This window comes from Monodelphis domestica, chromosome 1 (assembly GCF_027887165.1).
Source record: "Monodelphis domestica isolate mMonDom1 chromosome 1, mMonDom1.pri, whole genome shotgun sequence".
NCBI classification, from domain to species: domain Eukaryota; kingdom Metazoa; phylum Chordata; class Mammalia; order Didelphimorphia; family Didelphidae; genus Monodelphis; species Monodelphis domestica.
In genome coordinates, this window is record NC_077227.1 from 296642659 (window position 1) to 296667625 (window position 24967).

The 24967-nt window shown below is 36.1% G+C and overlaps 1 protein-coding gene across 9 annotated transcripts in view; it reads right to left on the reverse strand.

Annotated features, from left to right (window-relative positions):
• NID2 (nidogen 2) overlaps positions 1–24967 on the reverse strand; it is a 157371-nt gene that overhangs the window by 76839 nt on the left and 55565 nt on the right. For all 9 annotated transcript variants that reach the window (XM_056811050.1, XM_056811055.1, XM_056811052.1 and 6 more), the window contains exons 5-6: positions 24708–24857; positions 24119–24364 (exon numbers count right to left, since the gene is read on the reverse strand). In XM_056811050.1, coding sequence (XP_056667028.1) covers positions 24119–24364; positions 24708–24857 — 396 coding nt within the window. The remainder of the gene's footprint in view (positions 1–24118; positions 24365–24707; positions 24858–24967) is intronic.

A 24967-nucleotide genomic window follows, 5' to 3' on the forward strand; every position in this document is an offset into this window, starting at 1 on the left:
ATAGCATGGCATCTGAATTTCTTAAAGGAGAAACCAGTAGAGCTCAAGGATGAAATAGATAAAAAACTATACTAGTGGGAGACCTGAAACTTTCTCTATCGGAACTATATCAATCAAACCAAAAAATAAATAAGAAAAAGATGAGGAAAGTGAATGAAATCTTAGAAAAATTAGTTAGTAGACATGTGGAGAAAAAAGAAATAGGTACAATAAGGAATATACCTTCTTTTCAGCAGCACATGGTACATTCACAAAAACTGACCATGTATTAGGGCATAAAAACATTTGCAAAGTACAAAAGAGCAGAAATAATAAATGCAACCTTCTCAGATCACAATGCAATGAAAATAATAATTAGCAAGGGTACATAGAGAGGTAAATTAATTGGAAATTAAACAATAGGATTCTTCAAAACCGGTTAGTTAAAGAACAAATCATAGAAACAATTAATAACTTCATTGAAGAAAATGACAATGATGAGACATCCTTTCAAAACCTATGGGATGCAGCCAAAGCAGTACTCAGGGGGAAATTAAGATGGGCAGAGGTCAATGAATTGGTCATGCAAATTAAAAAACTAGAAAAGGAACAAATTAAAAATCCTCAGATGAAGACTGAATTAAAGATCCTAAAAATCAAAGGAGAAAGCAATAAAATTGAAAGTCAAAGAACTATTGATTTAATAAATAAAACTAGAAGCTGGTACTTTGAAAAAACAAATGAAATAGACAAAGTACTAGTCAGTTTAATTAAAAAAAGGAAAGAAAACACCAAATTGACAGTATCCAAGATGAAAAGGGAGAGCTCATCTCTAATGAAGAGGAAATTAAGGCAATCATTAAAAACTACTATGCCCAACTATATGGCAACAAATATAGCAATCTATGTGAATATTTACAAAATTATAAATTCCCTATACTAACAGAGGAAGAAATAGATTACCTAAACAAACCCATATCAGAAAAAGAAATTGAACAATCCATCACAGAACTCCCTAAGAAAAAATCCCCAGGTCCAGATGGATTCACAAATGAATTCTATCAAACATTCAAAGCACAACTAATTCCAATATTATACAAACTATTTGACAGAATAAGCAAAGAAGGAGTTCTACCAAATTCATTTTATGACACAAACATGGTACTGATTCCAAAGCCAGGCAGGTCAAAAACAGAGAAAGAAAACTATAGACCAATCTCCTTAATGAATATAGATGCAAAAATCTTAAATACAATACTAGCAAAAAGAATAGGATCCTGGTAGGATTCATAACAGGAATGCAAGGATGGATGAATATTAGGAAAACCATCCACATAATTGACCATATTAACAAGGAAAGTGACAAAAATCACATGATTATCTCAATAAATTCAGAAAAAGCCTTTGATAAAATACAATACCCATTCCTATTGAAAACACTAGAAAGCATAGGAATAGAAGGGCCTTTCCTAAAAATAATAAACAGCATATATCTAAAATCATAAAGAAACATCATCTGCAATGAGGATATACTAGAAGCTTTCCCAATAAGATCAGGAGTGAAACAAGGATGCCCATTATCACCCCTATTATTTAACATTGTACTAGAAACACTAGCAATAGCAACTAGAGAAGGAAAAGAAATTGAAGGTATTAAAATTGGCAATGAGAAGACCAAGCTATCACTCTTTGTGGATGATATGATGGTTTATTTAAAGAATCCTAGAGAATCAACAAAAAAGCTAGTCAAAACAATCAACAATTTTAGCAAAGTTGCAGGATACAAAATAAACCTGCATAAGTAGTTATCATTTCTATATATCTCCAATCCAACTCAGCAGCAAGAATTAGAAAGGGAAATTCCAGTTAAAATCACCTAGACAATATAAAATACTTAGGAATTTATCTGCTGAGACAAACACAGGAATTATATGAACACAACTACAAAACATTCACCACACAATTAAAACTAGATCTAAACAATTGGAAAAAACATTGATTGCTCATGGGTGAAATGAGATAACATAATAAAAATGACAATCCTACCCAAATTAATTTACTTATTTAGTGCCATACCAATTGAACAACCAAAAAAATTTTTTACTGAATTAGAAAAAAACATTAAAAACGTTCATTTGGAAGAACAAAAGTTCAAGGATATCCAGGGAAATCAAATGCAAAGGAAGGACTTGCAGTCCCTGATGCAGTGGTCATCAAAACAATTTGGTACTGGCTAAGAGACAGAAAGGAGGATCAGTGGAATAGACTTAGGGTAAATGACCTCAGCAAGACAGTCTTTGATGAATCCAAATATCCCAGTTTGGGGGACCAAACTCACTATTTGATAAAAACTGCTTGGAAAATTGGAAGACAGTATGGGAGAGATAAGGTTTGGATCAATATCTCACACCCTACACCAAGATAAACTCAGAATGGGTGAATGACCTGAATATAAAGAAGGAAATTATAAGCAAATTAGGCACACACAGAATAGTATACTTGTCAGATCCTTGGGAAAGGAAAATTTTAAAACCAAGCAAGAGCTAGAAAAAATCACAAAACATAAAATCAATAATTTTGATTACAACAAATTAAAAAGTTTTGTAGAAACAAAACTAATACATCCAAAATTAGAAGGGAAGCAACCAATTGGGAAACAATCTTCATTACAAAAACATGTCAAAGGTCTAATTACTCAAATTTATAAAGAGCTAAACCAGTTGTACAAAAAGTCAAGCCATTCTCCAATTGATAAATGGACAAGGGACATGAATAGGCAGTTTTCAGTTAAAGAAATCAAGCACATGAAAAAAGCATTCTAAATCTCTCATAATCAGAGAAATGCAGATCAAAACAACTTTGAGGTATCACCCCATACCTAGCAGATTGGCTAACATGATAGCAAAGGAAAGTAAGGAATGCTAGAGGGGATGAGGCAAAGTTGGGACATTAATTCATTGCTGGTGAAGTTGTGAATTGATCCAACCATTCTGGAGGGCAATTTGGAACTATGCCGAAAGGGCAGTAAAAGGCTGTCTGCCCTTTCATCCAGCCATAGCACTGCTGGGTTTGTACCCCAAAGAAATAATAAGGAAAAAGACATGTACAAAAATATTCATCGCTGCTCTCTTTGTGGTGGCAAAAAATTGGAAAATGAGGGGATGCGCTTTAATTGAGGAATGGCTGAATAAATTGTGGTATGTGTTGGTGATGGAATACTATTTTGCTCAAAGGAATAATAAAGTTGAGGAATTCCATGGGTACTGGAACAACCTCCAAGAATTGATGAAGAGTGAGAGGAGCAGAACATTGTACACAGAGACTGATACACTGTGGTACAATCGAATGTAATGGACTTCTCCATTAGTGGCAATGCAATGACCCTGAACAACTTCTAGGAACCTATGAGGAAAACCACTATCCACATTCAGAGAAAACACAGTGGGAGTAAAAACACCGAAGAAAAACAACTGCTTGAATACATGGGTCGAAGGGATATTAGTGGGGATGTAGACTCTAAATGAACATCCTAGTGTAAATAACAACATGGAAATAGGTTCAGATCAAGGATATAAGTAATACTCAATGAAATTGTGTGTTGGTTGCAGGAAGAATGGGTGGAGGGGAGGGAGGGAAATAACGTGATTATTGTAACCATGAAATAATGTTCTAAATTGACTAAATTAATTTAAATAGAAAAAAAAGAAAAAAGCCGAAGTAAAAATAGATCTAGTCAAAAGAGCTAGGGAAGGTAATTACATCCTGATAAAAGGCAGTATAGACAATGAGGAAATATCTGTACTCAATATGTATGCACCAAATGGCATACCATCCAAATTTCTAAAGGAGAAACTAGAGGAGCTCAAGGATGAAATAGATAGAAAAACTATACTAGTGGGAGAACTGAGGTTTCCTCTATCCGAACTAGATCAATCAAACCAAAAATTAATAAGAAAGAGGTAAGGGAAGTGAATGAAATCTTAGAAAAATTAGAGTTAGTAGACATGTGGAGAAAAATAAATAGGGACAAAAAGGAATATACCTTCTTTTCAGCAGCACATGGTACATTCACAAAAATTGACCACGTATTATGGCATATAAACATTACAAATAAGTGCAAAAGAGCAGAAATAATAAATGCAACCTTCTCAGATCACAATGCAATGAAAATAATAATTAGTAAGGACACATGGAGAGGTAAATCAAAAATTAATTGGAAATTAAACAATACAATTCTTCAAAACCAGTTAAAGATCAAATAGTAGAAACAATTAATAACTTCATTGAAGAAAATGACAATGATGAGACATCCTTTCAAAACCTATGGGATGCAGCCAAAGCAGTACTCAGGGGGAAATTTATATCCTTGAGTTCATATATTATCAAATTAAGAAGGGCAGAGGTCAATGAATTGGGCATGCAAATTAAAAAACTAGAAAGTGAACAAATTAAAAATCCTCAGATGAAGACTAAATTAGAGATCCTAAAAATCAAAGGAGAAATAAATAAAATTGAAAGTCAAAGAACTATGACTTTGAAAAAAAATAGACAAAGTACTAGTCAGTATAATTAAAAAAAGGCATTATGCTAGGTGAAAGAAAAAAAATTCTTTCATTAAGCAGCTTTAATTCTCTAGATGGAATCAACACATACATATACAAGTTAATCAAAAAAGAAAGTTTATATATATATATATATATATACATGTATATGTAAAATAAAGATAAAATAATATAAAAGGTATTAGGATGAGACATTTGGATTACATGACCAAAATGTAGAGGACTACATATTTTCTCTGATCCTTGTGATCCTTCAAAACACTACAAAATAATAATTGTGCTCAAGATGTAAACTTATTGCTACTACCTCTACAGATAAAGAACCTTAGAACACTAATGAGGTAACACTCCTGAATGAACAGAAGGTTTTTCCACATTCTCTAACCTACTCATTCAACAATCCTTTCTACCAGCCCCCATAAATTCATAGGACCAATTGGGCTTGTGCTCTTGAATCCTCTAAGAAATTTCTTGCTGCTTCTGCAGTCTCTTCCAACACATTCCACTGCCCCCTGCCCTCATCCCATTATTCTGTTGTAGCAAACAGGAATAAAGCCTCTCTTCACCTATGCTGATGATGTAATAATGAAGGGAATTGAACAGAACTGAAGAGGTACAGAGGATAAGAAAGGGTTTGTAACAGGGAAGAGAGGAGTTGAAGGGACAGAGGGACTATGACTGCTGGTGAGGTAAAAAGAGAGATGTACCCCCTGCTGAGAGACTCTCTTTGAAATTTCCTCTCTTCTATCAATTCACAAGAGAGGTAACTCTGGGTAAGGTTAGGTTAAGGATGATAGGACCAGTGTTTGGAATGACTTCTGGGAAATAGGGGAGTTTACTCCTCAAGGCTTGACAGGCAGTTGAACCCCAGAAGTTCTCCTTGTCTGGCAGGCAGACTGTCACTGTTGCTTTTGTTGTTTTATGCTAAGCTAAAAGGCTAACTTAGCCACTAGCCTCCCTTTCTTTGTTCTACCTTCAATATGAATCTGATTGAGATCTTCTATTTTTCAAGTAGTTTAATAATCAGTGTAAATAAAGAAAGGAGATAGATAAGTGGGACTAGGAGACCCTTGCTACTTCTTCAGTGAAGCCAAGATTGCTCAGCTTTCTTTGTCTTGTCACTATCTCTACCTTACTAAACAAAAGGCAAGTGTCCTTCATGGAAAGGTCATGGGATTGAAAGGATCTTCAGGGTGACCCCCTGAAGTTAAGGGATCAATCCCTTTCAGCAGCTTACTTTTGTTTTGTTCTTCCTCTAATGGATACTCTCACATATACAGGAACCTTCTTCTCCACAGTAAGGGAATACAGGTTGGGATGTAGAACTCCTTGTCTATACTCCACACTCAGTTGAGTTCAGAGGGCAAAGACCATTCAGTGAGCAGTTTTTCCCACAATCTTCCTCTTTCACTCCAACTCTCACTCCCCCTCTCCCACTCACATTCCAACCCCTGTCTGCTCCACCTCAGTGGGCAGAAATACCAAGCCTGATTCAGTTTTCCTTTCCACAATGTGAAGGCATAGGAAAGCTTGTCTGCCCCATTTGTTTAGTCAGAATGCTATCCTAAACCATAATTTAACAAGAAAACTACAGAACAGAGGTAACTGGGGCAGAGTACCAAAGGAAAGAGAAATGGCATCCAGCTATGGCCTATTCTACCGCTCACTCCCCAGAATGTTAATTTCCAAATGTAGAAACTGAGACAGGTTTAAAGTCTGGAGTTCTAGAAATTATCATCAAAGGGAAAGAGAGGGGAAAGCCTAAAATAACTAGAGAGTTCAGGAAGAACACTGAGCACACACACATGAACCAACAAGGAAGATGTTAATAACAGAAGGGAAGATGATCTCAATGAAGTGTAATGACAGAGTATGGGATAAGATGTGGTGAAACTCCAAACAAGTTGAAAGATCTCTTAGTTCCAAGACAAAGAAAGATTCATCAACATCTTATAAGGCTGAGGATCCAATGGATTCTCAAGTGAGCGCAGAATCCTAAATAGTTCAGGTAATGAAAGAAAGATAAAGGTCTTTGAACACTAGAAATGGAGTTCAGGCAGAACTATATAGCAAATAAACCAAGGCAATACTGTCTCGCACCTATACCAAGACAATGTAACTTCATGCAAGATACAGGAATAGCAGGTGCCCAGTAAGTGTTCTAGATAGAATAGTAATAAGCTTTAACCAAATATTGAGCAAGGAATAAGTTTAGAAACAAGCTGTAGCTATGTGGCTCTGCCACAACCAAGGAAATAACCAGGAAAGGAAACCAATGACCAAAAAGTAACATGAAATTCTATTATTCCGAAATAGAAACATTTCTCAACATATAGACAAGATCATGGGAAAAGCTCCCCAAAATGAATAAAAGAAAAAGAAAAGGCCTGACTCTCTAAAGCTATCTCTTCTCTAAAGCTATTTCAGAAGAGGATAGCAATGCCAGAACAGAAATAAGTTTACCCTCAAAAGCAAATGTAAAATTGGAAAATGAGAGGATGCCCTTCAATTGGAGAATGGCTGAACAAATTGTGGTATATGTTGGTGATGGAATACTATTGTGCTCAAAAGAATAATAAAGTGGAAGAATTCCATGGGAACTGGAACAACCTCCAGGAAAGAAGTGATGCAGAGCGAAAGGAGTAGAACCAGGAGAACAATGTACACAGACTGATACACTGTGGTACAATCGAATATAATGGACTTTTCCATTAGTGGCAGTACAGTGACCCTGAACAACTTGGAGGGATCTATGAGAAAGAACACTATCCACATTCAGAGGAAAACTGTGGGAGTAAAAACACCAAAGAAAAATAACTCCTTGATTACATGGGTCGAGGGGGATACAATTGGGGATGTAGACTCTAAATGAACATCCTAGTGCAAACACCAACAACATGGAAATGGGTTCTGATCAAGGACACATGTAACACCCAGTGGAATTGCACGTCAGTTAAGGGAGAGGTGGGAGGAAGGGTGGGAGGAATAGAAAATGATTTTTGTAAATAAGGAATAATGTTTGAAATTGACCAAATAAAAAATAATGTAAAAAAAAGCAAATGTGAAAGGCTGTCAGGTCCAAAATGAATTCGTGAAATAAAAGAAGGAAAAAACAAAGAAATAGTCAGAGACTTAGAAGAAAAATTATAAAAGAAATGATAGAAGAAGTCAATAGTTAAGAGCAAAAACTCACTAAAGAAAAGAGATTCCTAAAAAAAGGAAATATAAAATCTTGAACAGGAAAATAACTCCCTAAAAAGGAAATATAATACCCCCAAGATTCAAAAATTTAAAAAGTAGAAAAAAATACGAAATATATCACTGGAAAAAAACCAATGTATCTGGAAAACAGATCCAGGAGAGATAATCTAAGACTCACTTAACTGCTTGAAAGCAGAAAAAAAAAAGGAGCCTGCTGAACACCATATTGAAAGAAATTATTCTTGTACAAGAGGGGAAAATAAAAATTAAAAGAATACACATTCACTACCTGAAAAAGATCTCAAATTTAATACACTCTGCACTATTATACCCAAATTCCAGAATTCCTTGGCCAAAATGAAAATACCTCAAGCAACCAGGAAAAAACCAATTCAACTATCATGGACCCACAGTCAGAATTATACAGGACCTAGCAGCTCCTGAATGAAAGGACTAAAAGTTATGGAATGCAATCTTCAGCAAGGCAGAGGGCCTAATACTACAACCAAGAATCACCTACCCAGAAAAACTTTTTATTTTTTCATTTTTTGTTTCCTATATTTGTCTTATAAAGTCATTAGCTTCCATTTATCCAATTCTAATTTTGAGGGAGACATTTTCTTGGGATAGCTATATTATAAGAAGTGCCTAAGGTGCTTAAGATACTTAAGGTAATCTGTGTATTTGGAAATCTTGTGCCTTTGAACTATATTTCCCAGGAGCCCACTGACTTCCTGTTGTTTTGTGCTGATGTAGGTAGGAGGATATATTGGGTAGGGTTCCTGGTCCCGCTCTTTTCACTTCCTGTTGTGATCATGGTGGAGTGGAGTTTTTGAAGAGGTAGATTAGTCATGGGGATGTGGTTTGATTTTGTTACCTTTTTATTTTGTTATTTCATTAATAAATGTTATAAAATATAATATTTGAAATTATTTGATATTAATTTTAATTTTTATCAGTCAAGGGGAGAAATGGGGTTAAAATGACTGAATTACCACATAAGGAGATACTTGGGATATTTGTAGTGTTCATGGTACTTGAGATACCTGGGTTACGTAAATTGATTAGAATACTTAAGGTATAGAAGATGCTTGCATACATGGATAGAAAACAGTTTGAGGATGATGGAATGACATAAAAAAAACAATACAAAATCAAGGGATAAGAAGGAGGAGCAGAAGGAGGAGCATACAGGGAAAAGATAAAGGGAGAGAGGACTAGGGTGAACAGTCTCACATGGGGAGGCTCATATGAATCAATGCAGTAGAGAAAATGAGGAAGGTGGTGGCAGGCAGTGCTTGAGCCTTGCTTTCACTAGAATTGGTGCAAGTTGAGAGTGACATTCACATGCAGATTGCAGAAAGAAGGAGGGATGAAGTCAGGGAAGTAGTGGTCAAAGACAAAAATATTTGAGAGATGAGATGGACTGAGGGAAGGGGAAGAGGACAGAAGGAGGAAAGCTGGAAATGTGCTTGGGATGAATTCATTCATAAAATAGAAGAGGATAACAGAGTGGATTAAAAGTCAGAATCCTACAATATGCTGTCTATAAGAAAAAACATTTAAAGCAAGGAGACACATACAATGAAAAGAAAAAAGATTAGAACAGAATCTGCTAGAATTCAGTCAAAGTTAAAAATGTATTGCACCATAAGAAATGACAAGATGATTATACACAAAAAAACCTGGACCACTCATATGAAGCAATTCAAAGTGAAGTGAGCAGAAGGAGAATATTTAACACTGACAGCAACAAAGTGTGATGACCAATTGTGAATGCTTTAACAATGCAAGGATCCAGAAACAAAAAAGGCTATCTGCTGCTAAAAAGGAACTGTTGAAGTCTGAATTATATATATTGAAATATAGATTGAAGCATGCCATTTTTTACTTTATTTCCTCCATCAATTTTTCTCTAGTGGAAGTGATACGGGTTTTCTTTCACATGATTTACATGAAAATATGAACTGTATAATCACATGTACAACTTACAACTCTAAGACCTGCTGTCTTAGAGAAGGATTGGATGGATTGAAAAAATGTCAGAAAATGATTATTGAAAACTGTACTGACATGTAATATGTAAAAAAAGTTTAAAACAAAAAGAATATATAAGTATATTTGTGGCAATTCTTTTTAATAGTGGCAGGCAATTAGAAACTGAGAAGTGGCAATAAATTCAGAAATGAATGAACTGGTAATGTTTTTTCACTATTTTGCTACAGAAAAAATAAAGAAGATGATTTCAGAAAAAAACCTGGGAAGATGTGTATGAATTGATTCAGAGTCCAGTTGGTAAAACCAGAAGAAATGTTACTACAAAGACAATTTGTACATTCAAACAACTTTGAAAGCATTAGGAATTCTGATCAACATAATGGAGAATTAATACAAAATATGCTACCTACCTTCTGATAGAAAGGTAAAGGCCCCAAAAGAGCAAAATGAGACCTTTTTGACACAACTGGGGTAGAAATTTCTTTTGGTTTACTATACAGGTTTTTAATGGAGTTTTGGTTTTCTTTCATTCATAACTGGGAGAATAGAGAATATGAGAGAGATATTAATTGACTGCTCAAGACAATCTAAACTCTAGGCAGTTGACTCCCTCCGTAATCCAAATGGATGCAAACAAGTGAGCAGGACAAAAAAGTGGGGTAAAAGAACATGGCCCAAGAGCCTGAACTTCTTTCATGCAGACCAACCCTTTATGATGTGACCACTCAATTTCTCCTCTTGACATCCTCTGGCATCTCTGATTGGTTTTGTCCTGGGTTCTCTTCTCCTTTCCCTCTATATTATTTCGCTTGGTGATCTCATCAATTTCCTTGTTTTAATTACCATCTATGTGCTGATGATTCTCATATCATATTCTAATGACCTTCAAACATCTTGAACTGGATGTATAGGAACCCAGTATGTCCAAAATAGAACTTATTACCTTTCCTCCTAAATGTCTCTCCCATATATACATCTTCCCCATTTACTATAGATTGCAACACCATTCTTGAAATCCCTCAGGCTCAGAACCCAGAAGTCTTCCTCAACTCCTCAATATTCCGCACCTCCCTCTTCGTATCTAATTTGTTGCCACAGCTTATCATTTTCACCTTTGCAAATTTCTTGACTAGGTCCCTTTCTAACAATGCTGCTATAATAGCACAGGCCCTCATCAGCTAATGCTTTGGTTATTTTAATAGCCTGCTTAAGGGTCTGCCCTGCCTCAAGTCTCTCCCCACAGTAATCTGTCCTCTAATTAGCCCCTAATGTGACGTTCTGGCCAAATCACTGCTTCCCCCAACCCCACCTTTAATAAACTTCAGTGGCTCCCTTTTCCCTGGGATCAAATACAAAATGCTCTCTTTGGCATCCAAATTCGTTCATAACCTACTTCCCTCTTACCTTTCTTAGATTCAGTGGCACTGATCTCTCTGCTTTTCCAAGAAGAAGACACTTCCTTTCTCAGCTTTGGAAATTTTTTTATCTCTTCCTTAGGCCTTGAATATTCTCTTCTAATCCATAAACTAAACTCCCTAGCTTCCTTTGTTACAATTAAAATTTTGACTTTTACTAGAAAATTTCCTCAATTCCTTTTAATTTGAATTCCTTCTCTGTTGATTATTTCCCATTTATCCTGTATATAGCTTGTTTTGTGTATATTTGTTTGCATGTCGTGTCCTCCATTAAGTTGCAAGCTTCTTGAGAGCAAGGACTAGCTTTTGTCCCTTTTTGTATCCCCACTGCTTAACACAATGTCTGGCATATAATTTATTAATTTTATATATATTTATATAATTTATTGAATAATATAATATAGAATATATATCTATATTAAACTGAATTATAGGAAATTTCATAAAAGGAGAACAGGGAGAGACTTCCGGTCAAGATGGCGGTGTAGAAGCAGCGAAAGTTCAGACCGCGGAAACCCTTCCTTACCGATCGCAAACAGAGTGCTCCTAGGCCACCAAAATTCAAGCTGAACAACAGGATAGACCTGGGGAAACCTCCTCCTGGACCCAGATCAAAAGGTACCACACCCCAAAAGCCAGAACCCTAGATCACTCAGATCTAAGGGGTAGACAGAAAGAAGGTCCCAGGACCCATCCCCCCCAACCCAGAGTGCTGAGCCCACAGCAGCAGCGGGAACCTCAGGGCTCTGAGGACTCACCTTGAAAGCAACCTGAGCCAGTCTCTGGGGCGCCCAACACAGACGGCAGGGAAACTTAGAGAGAAGGGGGAAGCCTGTAGCTGGGTCCTTCCATCTGAGTCTCAAGGGAGGTCCCAGATTTAGGGCACCAGCTGAACCCAATCCCATCAGGAGCTCTCAGAGCTACTGAAAGGACAGAAAACTGAGGGCTGGCAAAGGGGTTGCTCCAAAGAGCTTACCTTGAAAGTAACCCGGGCCAGTTTCCAGGCATTCAACACAGACTGTGGAAGAGGAGGTTACTGCTTTTTTTTTCTTCCTTTTTTTGGCTCGGGGATCATTTGGCCCACACCACCTGAACCTAATCCCATCAGGAGCCCTCAGAGCTACTGAAAGGACAGAAAACTCAGGGCTGGCAAAGGGGTTGCTCCAAAGAGCTTACCTTGAAAGTGACCCGGGCCAGTTTCTGGGCACTCAACACAGACTGTGGAAGAGGAGGTTGCTGCTTTTCTTTTTCTTCCTTTTTTTTTTGGCTCTGGGATCATTCAGCCCACACCACCTGAACCTAATCCCATCAGGAGCCCTCAGAGTCCAGGCAAGCCACAACCCCTCCCCCCTTAGAGAGCTGGGTCTTCTGAAAAAAACAGAAACCTAGAGGCAAAGTCAAGATGGCAGCCTAGAAGGAGCATAGACTTGGCAGCCTGGCCAGAGCTTTAGAGATCCTCCATATCTGCTCCAGCCATCCAGGAAGTTTAAAACTCAGAGTAAACCCAGCCCAACTAAGCTGAACTCAATCCCATCAAAAGTCTCCAGAACACAGGGAAGCCCAGGCTCCCCATCCATCTTCATTGACTGCTGAACTTTAAGCCAATCAAAAGCCTCCAGAGGACAGGAAAGCTCAAACCCCCAACAACCCTCCCTCAGAGATTACACCAAGAGATCTTCTGTTAAAGCTCCAAGAGGGGAGACTGATAGAAGTCCCTAAAAAACAAAAAAATGAGAGGAACAATAGCACAGACAAATACGTGGAGGAAAGAAGGGGTGGATTTGAACAAACAACAGAAACAGAAGAAAGAAACTACAATAGACAGCTACTACTCACCAAATGGAACAGAGGGGGAGAGATCAGCAAACGATAAACCAGAAATCCCAGCGAATTGGATACAGGCTGTGGAAGAACTCAAAACACAACTAAGAGAGGCTGAAGACAATTGGGAAAAGAACTTAAAAATTAAGATAAGTCATCTGGAAACAGAGGCACTTGAACTAAAACAAGAAAATAGTATCCTGAAAGCCAAAATCATCCAGCTGGAAAATAAGGCAAAGGAGATGAAAGACGAGATAAAAGAGGATGAAAGACGATCTTTAAAGAAACTCAGACCAGAAGGAAAAAGACCACCAAAAAGCCAAAGATGAAATCCAATCTTTAAGAACCAGAGTAAAACAACTAGAATCAAGTGCCCTCACAAGGCAGCAGGACACTATAAAACAAAACAAAAAGAATGAAAAAATTGAGGAAAATGTGAAGCATCTCATTCACAAAACAGACCATTTAGAAAATCATTCAAGAAGAGACATTTTAAGAATAATTGGACTACCAGAAGACCACGACAAAAGAAAAAGCCTGGACATAATACTAGAGGAAATTATCCAGGAAAACTGTCCTGAAATCCTAGAACAAGAGGGGAAAGTGGAGATTGAAAGAATCCACAGATCACCCCCTGTATTTAATCCCCAAATGACAACACCAAGATATGTTATAGCCAAATTCAAAAACAATCAGATGAAAGAATAGGTATTACAAGCTGCCAAGAAGAAACCATTCAGATACCATGGAAACATGGTGAGGATAACACAGCATCTGTCTGCATCCACACTGAAGGACCGAAAGGCATGGAATATGATATTCTGGAAAGCAAGGGAACTAGGCCTACAACCAAGAATAAAATACCCATCAAAACTGACTATATTCTTATAGGGGAAAGTATGGTCATTTAACACAACAGAAGAATTCCAAGCATTCATAAATAAAAGATCAGACCTGAACAGAAAATTTGATGTCCAACCACAAAACTCAAGAGAATCATCAAAAGGTAATTAAAAAAGAGGGGGAAAACAACAACAACCAAAAATGTTTTTTTTTAAGAGAATAAGTTAAAATGATATGTATCCCTATAAGAAAAGAGGTCATTGGCAACTCTTAAAAACTGTTGCTATCACCTAAGCAGCTAGAAGAACTACACTCAGAGGGAACAGTGACAAACTGTATAGGATGAAAGGACAAGACATAAATAGGTATATAGAGATATGCATGCATAAATACATATACATGTGTATGTATATATATATATACATGACTAAAGCTAAAAAAGAAAAGAGGTTATGACTAAAAGAAATGGGAAAAGAAACAAATGGGGGTAAATTTATATGTCACAAAGAAGCTCATGGAGGGAGGGGGGAGAACATCCATACACTGGAAGGGTAAAGAGGTTGGAGATAGGAAATACTCAACTCTTATGTACTTTGAAACTGACCCAAAGAGGGAAGAACAATCCAATCCATTGGGGAAGAGAATAGATTTGCGCCCTATAGGGGAGTAGAAAGGTAAAAAACAGACTGGTGGGGAGGGAAGCAGTACAAAGGAGGGAGAGGGTGGGGGGGAAATTTTAAAAAGACTACAGGGGAAAATAAGGGAGGGAATTAGAAGGGAGGGGGGTAGAAAGGGAAATACAAGGGGGACTGATTTAAAGTAAATCACTGGACTAAAAGGTAGAGCTGAAGAAGAAAGGTTAGAATTAGGGAAGGATATCAAAATGCCAGGGAGTCCACAAGTGACAGTCATAACATTGAATGTGAATGGGATGAACTCACCCATAAAACATAGACGAATAGAAGAATGGATTAGAATCCAAAACCCTACCATATGTTGTCTCCAAGAAACACACATGAGGTGGGTAGACACCCACAAGGTCAAAATTAAAGGATGGAGTAAGACCTTCTGGGCCTCAACTGACAGAAAGAAGGCAGGAGTGGCAATCATGATATCTGATAAAGCCAAAGCAAAAATAGACCTGATCAAAAGGGATAGGGAAGGTAATTATATTTTGTTAAAAGGGACTTTAGATAATGAGGAAATATCACTAATCAACATGTATGCACCAAATAATATAGCACCCAAATTTCTAATGGAGAAACTAGGAGAATTGAAGGAGGAAATAGACAGTAAAACCATATTAGTGGGAGACTTGAACCAACCATTATCAAATTTAGATAAATCAAATCAAAAAATAAATAAGAAAGAGGTAAAAGAAGTGAATGAAATCTTAGAAAAATTAGAATTAATAGACATATGGAGAAAAATAAATAGGAATAAAAAGGAATACACCTTCTTCTCAGCACCACATGGCACATTCACAAAGACTGACCATACATTAGGTCACAGAAACATGGCACACAAATGCAGAAAAGCAGAAATAATAAATGCAGCCTTTTCAGACCACAAGGCAATAAAAATAATGATCAGTAATGGTACATGGAAAACCAAATTAAAAACTAATTGGAAACTAAACAATATGATACTCCAAAATCGTTTAGTTAGAGAAGAAATCATAGAAACAATTAATAATTTCATTGAGGAAAATGACAATGGTGAGACATCCTTTCAAACCTTTTGGGATGCAGCCAAAGCGGTAATCAGAGGTAAATTCATATCCCTGAGTGCATATATTAACAAACTAGGGAGAGCAGAGATCAATCAATTGGAAATGCAAATAAAAAAACTCAAAAGCAATCAAGTTAAAAACCCCCAGCAGAAAACCAAACTAGAAATCCTAAAAATTAAGGGAGAAATTAATAAAATCGAAAGTGATACAACTATTGATTTAATAAATAAGAAAAGAAGCTGGTACTTTGAAAAAACAAACAAAATAGACAAAGTACTGGTCAATCTAATTTAAAAAAGGAAGGAAGAAAAGCAAATTAACAGCATCAAAGATGAAAAGGGGGACATCACCTCTGATGAAGAGGAAATTAAGGCAATCATTAAAAATTACTTTGCCCAATTATATGGCAATAAATACACCAATTTAAGTGATATGGACAAATATATACAAAAATACAAACTGCCTAGACTAACAGAAGAAGAAATAGAATTCTTAAATAATCCCATATCAGAAAATGAAATCCAACAGGCCATCAAAGAACTCCCTAAGAAAAAATCCCCAGGGCCTGACGGATTCACCAGTGAATTCTATCAAACATTCAGAGAACAGTTAATCACAATACTATACAAACTATTTGACATAATAACCAAAGAGGGAGTTCTACCAAACTCCTTTTATGTCACAAACATGGTACTGATTCCAAAACCAGGCAGGTCAAAAACAGAGAAAGAAAACTATAGACCAATCTCCCTAATGAATATAGATGCAAAAATCTTAAATAGGATACTAGCAAAAAGACTCCAGCAAGTGATCAGAAGGGTCATCCACCATGATCAAGTAGGATTTATACCAGGGATGCAGGGCTGGTTCAATATTAGGAAAACCATCCACATAACTGACCACATCAACAAGCAAACCAACAAGAACCACATGATTATCTCAATAGATGCAGAAAAAGCATTTGATAAAATACAACACCCATTCCTATTAAAAACACTAGAAAGCATAGGAATAGAAGGGTCATTCCTAAAAATAATAAACAGTATATATCTAAAACCATCAGCTAATATCATTTGCAATGGGGATAAACTAGATGCATTTCCAATAAGATCAGGAGTGAAACAAGGATGCCCATTATCACCTCTACTATTTGACATTGTACTAGAAACACTAGCAGTAGCAATTAGAGAAGAAAAAGAAATTGAAGGCATCAAAATAGGCAAGGAGGAGACCAATTTATTACTCTTTGCAGATGACATGATGGTCTACTTAAAGAATCCTAGAGATTCAACCAAAAAGCTAATTGAAATAATCAACAACTTTAGCAAAGTTGCAGGATACAAAATAAACCCACATAAATCATCAGCTTTTCTATATATCTCCAACACAGCTCAGCAGCAAGAACTAGAAAGAGAAATCCCATTCAAAATCACCTTAGACAAAATAAAATACCTAGGAATCTACCTCCCGAGACAAATACAGGAACACAACTACAAAACACTCTCCACACAACTAAAACTAGACTTGAGCAATTGGAAAAGCATTAACTGCTCATGGGTAGGACGAGCCAGTATAATAAAAATGACCATCCTACTCAAACTTATTTATCTATTTAGTGCCATACCCATGGAACTCCCAAAAAATTTCTTTACTGATTTGGAAAAAACCATAACAAAGTTCATTTGGAATAACAAAAGATCAAGGATATCCAGGGAAATAATGAAAAAAACCCTCAAACGAGGGGGGCCTTGCAGTCCCAGACCTCAAACTATATTACAAAGCAGCAGTCATCAAAACAATTTGGTACTGGCTAAGAGACAGAAAGGAGGATCAGTGGAATAGACTGGGGGCAAGTGACCTCAGCCAGGCAGTATACGATAAACCCGAAGATCCCAGGTTTTGGGACAAAAATCCACTATTCGATAAAAAGTGCTGGGAAAATTGGAAGACAGTGTGGGAGAGATTAGGAATTGATCAACACCTGACACCCTACACCAAGATAAATTCAAAATGGGTGAAAGACTTAAACATAAAGAAGGAAACCATAAGTAAATTGGGTAAACACAGAATAGTATACATGTCAGACCTTTGGGAAGGGAAAGACTTTAAAACCAAGGAAGACATAGAAAGAATCACAAAATGTAAAATAAATAATTTCGACTACATCAAATTAAAAAGCTTTTGCACAAACAAAACCAATGTAACTAAAATCAGAAGGAAAACAACAAATTGGGAAAAAATCTTCATAGAAACCTCTGACAAAGGTTTAATTACTCAAATTTATAAAGAGCTAAATCAATTGTACAAAAAATCAAGCCATTCCCCAATTGATAAATGGGCAAGGGACATGGATAGGCAGTTTTCAGATAAAGAAATCAAAACTATTAATAAGCACATGAAGAAGTGTTCTAAATCTCTTATAATCAGAGAGATGCAAATCAAAACAACTCTGAGGTATCACCTCACACCTAGCAGATTGGCTAACATGACAATCATGGAAAGTAATGCATGCTGGAGGGGATGTGGAAAAATAGGGACATTAATTCATTGCTGGTAGAGTTGTGAACTGATCCAGCCATTCTGGAGGGCAATTTGGAACTATGCACAAAGGGCGATAAAAGAATGTCTACCCTTTGATCCAGCCATAGCACTGCTGGGTCTGTACCCCAAAGAGATAATGGACAAAAAGACTTGTACAAAAATATTCATAGCTGCGCTCTTTGTGGTGGCCAAAAACTGGAAAACGAGGGGATGCCCATCAATTGGGGAATGGCTGAGCAAATTGTGGTATATGTTGGTGATGGAATATTATTGTGCAAAAAGGAATAATAAAGTGGAGGAATTCCATGGAGACTGGAACGACCTCCAGGAAGTGATGCAGAGCAAGAGGAGCAGAACCAGGAGAACATTGTACACAGAGACAAACACACTGTGGTATAACCGAATGTAATGGACTTCTCCATTAGTGGCAGTGTAATGTCCCTGAACAATCTGCAGGGATCTAGGAGAAAAAACACTATCCATAAGCAGAGGACAAACTGAGGGAGTAGAAACACTGAGGAAAAGCAACTGCCTGACAACAGTGGCTGAGGGGACATGACAGAGGAGAGACTCTAAACGAACACTCTAATGCAAATATTAACAACATGGCAATGGGTTTGAATCAAGAACACATGTGATACCCGGTGGAGTTGCACGTCGGCTGCGGGGGGTGGGAGGGAGGAAAAGAGGGTGATCTTTGTCTTTGGTGAGTGGTGCATGGAAATGATCAAATAAAATACTATAAAATTTAAAAAAAAAAAGGAGAACAGGGAGAAAGAAGATAGAAGACAATGTGTGGCTTACCTTAAATAAGTTGACGATAATCTTTGAAAAGAAGAGACCTGTGGTCTTACAGGAGGAAGTACAATAGAAAAATGGGCTGTGTCAAAGAAAAAGATTGAAATAGGAAGAAAGAAAAGGGAAGGAAGTCTCAATTCAGTAAGGGTGGGGCAGTCATAGTCTGCTACTAGGGAATAATCCACTTGAAGAAGAGAAATATTCTATAATGGGGAGTGGGAGAACCTTACAAATCTCAAGGAATTTAGTGCTTAGAGAAACCACTATGTCCAAGGAAATTTTACTCCCCTACTGACAAAATCCTGCTTCATAAGAAAGAGAATTAGGGCACAATATCCAGAAGGGTAAGAAGGCATGAACCCTGAGAGGAGATTTCATGGCATATGGGAGTTAGGAGATATGATCATGGGGGTTAAATGACTTGCTCAGGGACACACAGTCAGTGTCTCATCTTCCTAGTTCCAGGCCCTACCCACTGCACCAAAAAGACTACAGAAGTGGTAAAATGAAAAGCTAAGTTTTTTTTTTTTTAAAGATTAACAAAATTGGTTAGCTTTTCACCAATTTACTTAAAAGGAAGAGGGCAGAAAAATCCAATGAACAAGATAGCAAATGATCAAGCTAAAATAACCCAAACTTATAAGAAAAAAGAATTATCAGCACCTATTATGCACAATTATATGCACAAAAGAAAGAGATCATTAAAAATGAAATACAAAATATACTAAATATATAACTAGAGATCTTAAACAATCCAATCTCAGAAAAAAATAGACCTAACTACACAAAGGTTTGTATGCAAGACACAGGAAAGTGAAGTGGTGGAGAACTCCTGATGGATTCCCAGGAGAAATTTACCAAATATTTAAAAATATATATAAATACTGTACATATTATCCTCAGAAACTGACAAAGGAAAAGCATTCTATCACATTCATTTGATGATATAAATATCATCCTAATAGTCAACCCAGGGAATGATAAAGCCAATGTAATTAATGAATGTTATTTGAAAAAAATTTAATAAGACCTTGTCAAATTTATATGAGAATTCACTTATTATTACTACATTGGGCTACTATTATGACTACATGTCAGGAATCTAAGTGTAGTTCAAAATTTGGAAAATAATAAACATAATTAACCATATTAAACACATAAAACATCCCCAACTAAACAATTATCTCAATAGTGCTAAAATCTCTAAAAAAACCTATGGAAAAATATGGCCTTTTTTCATATTATAAACAAGTTATTTAAAACTGAAAGCAATCATCATATACAGTGGGTATTATCAGTTTTCTTAATAAATACAAAAGTAGGGGGCAGCTGAGTTGCTTGGTGACTTGAGACTCAGGTCTAAAGGAGGGAGGTCCTAAATTAAAATCTGAACTCAGATGCTTCCTACCTGTGTGACCGTGGGCAAGTCACTTAACCCCCATAGCCTAGCCCCTCACCATTCTTCTGCCTTGGAATAAATAGATAGTATTGATTCTAAAATGGAAAGAGTTTTAAAAAAATAAATAAAGACAGGAGTAAATCAGGAATAGCCATTATATATACCCACTATTATGCCAAATCAACAACTATTTGTAAATTATTGATACTTGTTTTCAAAGAGTTTACAATCTAATAGAGGAGATATGTAAATAATGATATACAAAGAGATAGGATAAATTGGAGATAATCTTCGAAGGAAGTTACTAATACTAAGTATGATAGGAAAAGTTTCTTGTATCTATATGTGAGGTTTTAACTGGGATCTGAAGAAAGTCATAGTCTTTCAGGAAAGATATTAAACAATGGTCAGAGGGGATCACAGGATAAATTGAGGATTTTTTTGAGAATAGAAGAGACAGGGATATATTGGGATTATAAGCAGTAGGGAGAATTCAGAAGACTAGAGAGAGATTTAATATTATTGAGAATGAGCAATCTTCTGCAGAAGATGAGATGGGTTAACTTCTTCAATGAAGAGTGGTTTACCTTGGTAAGGAAGAGTCATTTCTTCATGTAAGACATGGGTGAAGGAGATAGTTGCAGAGAAGAGTGGAATAAGTGGAAGCTCTTAGTGAATGAGGTATTCTCAGTTTCTCAGGCAAAAGTTTCATTTGAGAGAGTGGGGACAAGGAAAGTCATGGAAGGTTTAAGCAGAGATGAAAAGGTTTGGAAAAGACACTGTGGTTTGGATGGTGAATGAATTAATTGTGAAAATTATTCCATTGTCACAGTGACATTCTAGTTGAGACTATATAACATAAAATTCTGGTAGACTCAGCATGGTTTTATGATTTTCTACAGCTTCATTCAGCAAAATGAACATAGGAATGGCAACAGATGATGGTACTTACTCAAGGCAGAGATTTGGGTGGGCAAGATTCTTAATAAAAGGGAAAAAGAACTTTAATAGGACAATGAGACATAGGAACCAAGGAAAGGAAAAGAATAATATAATCAGGGATCAAATACAGAAGTGGTAGAGTGAAAGCAGTACAAAGGTACTGGGAAAGAACTGAGAGATGATGGGATTAGAAATCACAATGAGGACAAAGAATAGGATTACAGGGGTTGGGTGTAAGAATAGATGATAAGAGATTACTAACTTGAGGAACAGAGAACTTGAGGGTATTTGATGTAGGTCTGGAAATGCTAGCAATAATAACTGGACAAAAGAAAATATTAAAGAGCTAAATATAGACAAAAGAGGATTTAAAGCTATCCATATTTGTTAATAACATGATGGCTTACTTAGAAAATTTAGAGAACCAACAAAAATTCTGACACAATACCTTAAGCCAAGATTCAAGCTGCAAAATAAATCCACAAAAAAATGCTATTAATGACAAAATTCAAGTGACAATAACAAAAATGTAAACACCTCTCAAAATTATTACAAAATGTAGAAAATACTTGGGGACCAATGTGTCAAAATACATTAAATTCTTGTATGGATATTATTACAAGGTGCTCAATGAACAAATTTTAAAAACAAATGATTGGAGGAATGTAGAGGGTTAATGCTTAAGCCATGCTTTAAAAAATATGACATTAATTCAAAAGCTATAAATAACATAATTTGAAAAACTAGAAAATCTAAAGTAACTCTGCTTCAACTGTTAAAACAACTGGAAAGCAGTCTGGTAGAAATTAGATGAAGACTTTAATAAATTAAAAATTCATATGTTACATTAATATTAAAGATCATAGCATTTAAAAAATAGAAAAGAAACAGGCATATACAGATAGGTCATTTTGTTCTTAATTAAATAATGGATGGGGTGGCTTAAAAAAGATAAGATAGATAATTGATTATGTGAAACTGGAAAATTTCACAGACAAAATTAAGTCATAGAAATTAGAAGCCTGAATAATATTGAAAAATACTTTGTATCAAAATTTTCAAATTAAAATTTGTAATATACAAGGTTTACATGTGGGCATATATACATAATCTGCATACATATTTGCTTGTATTAACATGTATGTATGGAGATAAGATTAGATAATGTAGTAGGATATTTGGTAATTGGGAGTTATTTAAGTTAGAATTCATTAGGACATAGAGATAACACAAGTGATTTATAAATGCATAAAGAGAGTAAGTTAGGTTTTTTTAAATGCAATTTTGGAGAAGAATTATGGGTGAGAGAATTTTCCCAGAATTCCTTGGGAGACAGTCTTTGCATTTTGGGACTGACCTTGTGGTGATAAGGTCTCAAAGGTGGCTTGACAAAACCTGGGAAATTCTCAGTTACTTTGCTACAACAAAATTCATCTAGCGAACCATGACATCAAAGGAGATTTCCAGCCCAGTTGATCAGCAGTCCATTTGGAGAAGGCTGTGGAGAAGCTGAGCCGTTGTTTACAACTAGACAGCTAAGAAGAAAGACTAGCTTACTCTTTTGTGAATAAGTTAAAATTGATAAGATATAAATAGGTTTTGGAGGATTTAGATAGAGTAGCTCCAACTTAGTTGGCGACGGAAGAGATCCTTGTGTATCAGAGGGTTTGGGGCATCTTTGAGGTAAGATTTATTAGCTTAGGGATTAATATATTCTTTTCCACTTATTTCATTTTCCTATCCCTTTTCCTTAGTTTTTTATCATAATAAATATATTTTTATATATTCCTAACTAAGCCAGAATTCTCAAGACTGTTACAGAGAAGCCATCTTGTTTCAACAGTCATAACATACAGCCTATCCATCAGGACAAACTATAGTGATACCACACTATACAAATTATCTAGTAAGGGGTGGTAACTCCTTACAACAATAGATAGATATATAGAAACAACTTCCTATTTTTAGGAAGATTAATCTGGAAGCTGAGTAGAACATAGTTTGGAGTGGGGAGAGACTTATGACAGGTAGACCCACCAGCAGTCTAATGCAATAGTCCAGGTGTGAGGGGATGGGGGCTTGCAGTAGGGTGGCTGCAGTTTCATAGGGATGTGAAATAATGAAATAGGCTGTTTGGGAGGAATAATGATACCCAAAATAGCAAAAGCAATGCTCAAAAGATGGGAGGATTTTAGGGGAAGGATATCAAGTTCTATTTTGGACATCCTGAATTTGATATCAAATTTGAGATGTCCAATAGGCAGTTGGCAATGAGAGACTAATCGTCAGGAGAGAAGTTAATGTTGTGCAAAAAAGATATGCATATCACCTGAATAAACACAACTGAATCTCTAGAAGAAGATGTAATCACCAAGTAAAATAGTAGCCAGGGAAAAGAAGTGAAAGATAAAGGTTCAACATGTAAGGTGTAGCTGGAGAAGTGGGAGAAGAGTCAGGAGAGAATGATGTCACTTTATGAACTTAAGTATATTACTTCTCAGACAACAAATACAATATGTTATTAGGCCTACATTTTGAATGTTTTAAACTAGAAATTATGCTCCATTGTACCGCCCTTTGAGATCCCTAAATTATCTCCACATAATAGGAAGGTTTTACATTACTGGAGGAAAAGTCATTCTATAATTGATCAGAAGCATTTACCAAAACTTTATCTTCCTTCTTAATAAATCTTTTATTTATATTTGTGTCTAGAGCCTAGCACAACTCCTTGCACATTCTTTGTAAAATTGTGTTGTATTAAATGAACATAAAACAACTTTAATATCAATATTTTGCATTAAAAATCTAAAACATAACTATAGTCAATAATAATCTAAAGCTCAATTGAACATGTGCCCTTCCAGGGACAAACCTTACTACCTACCAGTGATGCTGAAGCCATTCACATAACCTGGTTTTTCTAAAGCAAAGAGCCAGCCAAAGAGGCTTCCAATTGGAGTAAGTGGCAACAAGGATTGGGCTGCAGGATGAGGGATGTGGCTGATGGCTATATAGGCTCTCCCATCATTTCCTACAATGTAGGCATGCAGGTCTACATCATTGAAGGAAACTGGAGTATGTCCTATATGTAGATGTCCACTCACTTTCCCATTGACACGATGAGGTTCTCCTAAAGGATGGGAAAAAAAGAGTTACTTCATATATACACAGTAATGAGAGTAATCCACAGAGAAATTAATTCCATTGATAATTTCAAAAAAACACCTACATTCTAGGCAAAAAAAAAAAACCCTTTACTTTTCCTCTATTGAGTTCTTATAATTAAATGACTACTTTGAGGTTCATGTTTCATCTTCTCCTTCAACTCTAGGACTCTAGGATAAGTGGAAAGTACGAGAGAAAAATTTCTAAATAAACAACTCAATTGAACTTTCTTAAGTTGACATGTCTACATGTAGTCCTCAAAAGACCCTCACAGAACTGAAACCAGGCTAGTCTATATAATTCTTTACCTTTTAGCAAACAATGCTTTCCATTTCCATAGTACTTGGACTGGCAGTGGCAGCAAAAGCCAGTGGAATAGTCTGTGCAGAAGGCATGCTGGGAACACTGTCTATGGTTCTGTTCACAGGTTTCTTTGATGGAAGTCTGATATGTGAATACTGAAAATTAAAAAAAAAATTATCTATCTGTCTATATACGCATATATATATATATATACATGTTAAATTTAGAATAGGTCCTCTAGATTAAGTGAAGAAAACTTCACCAC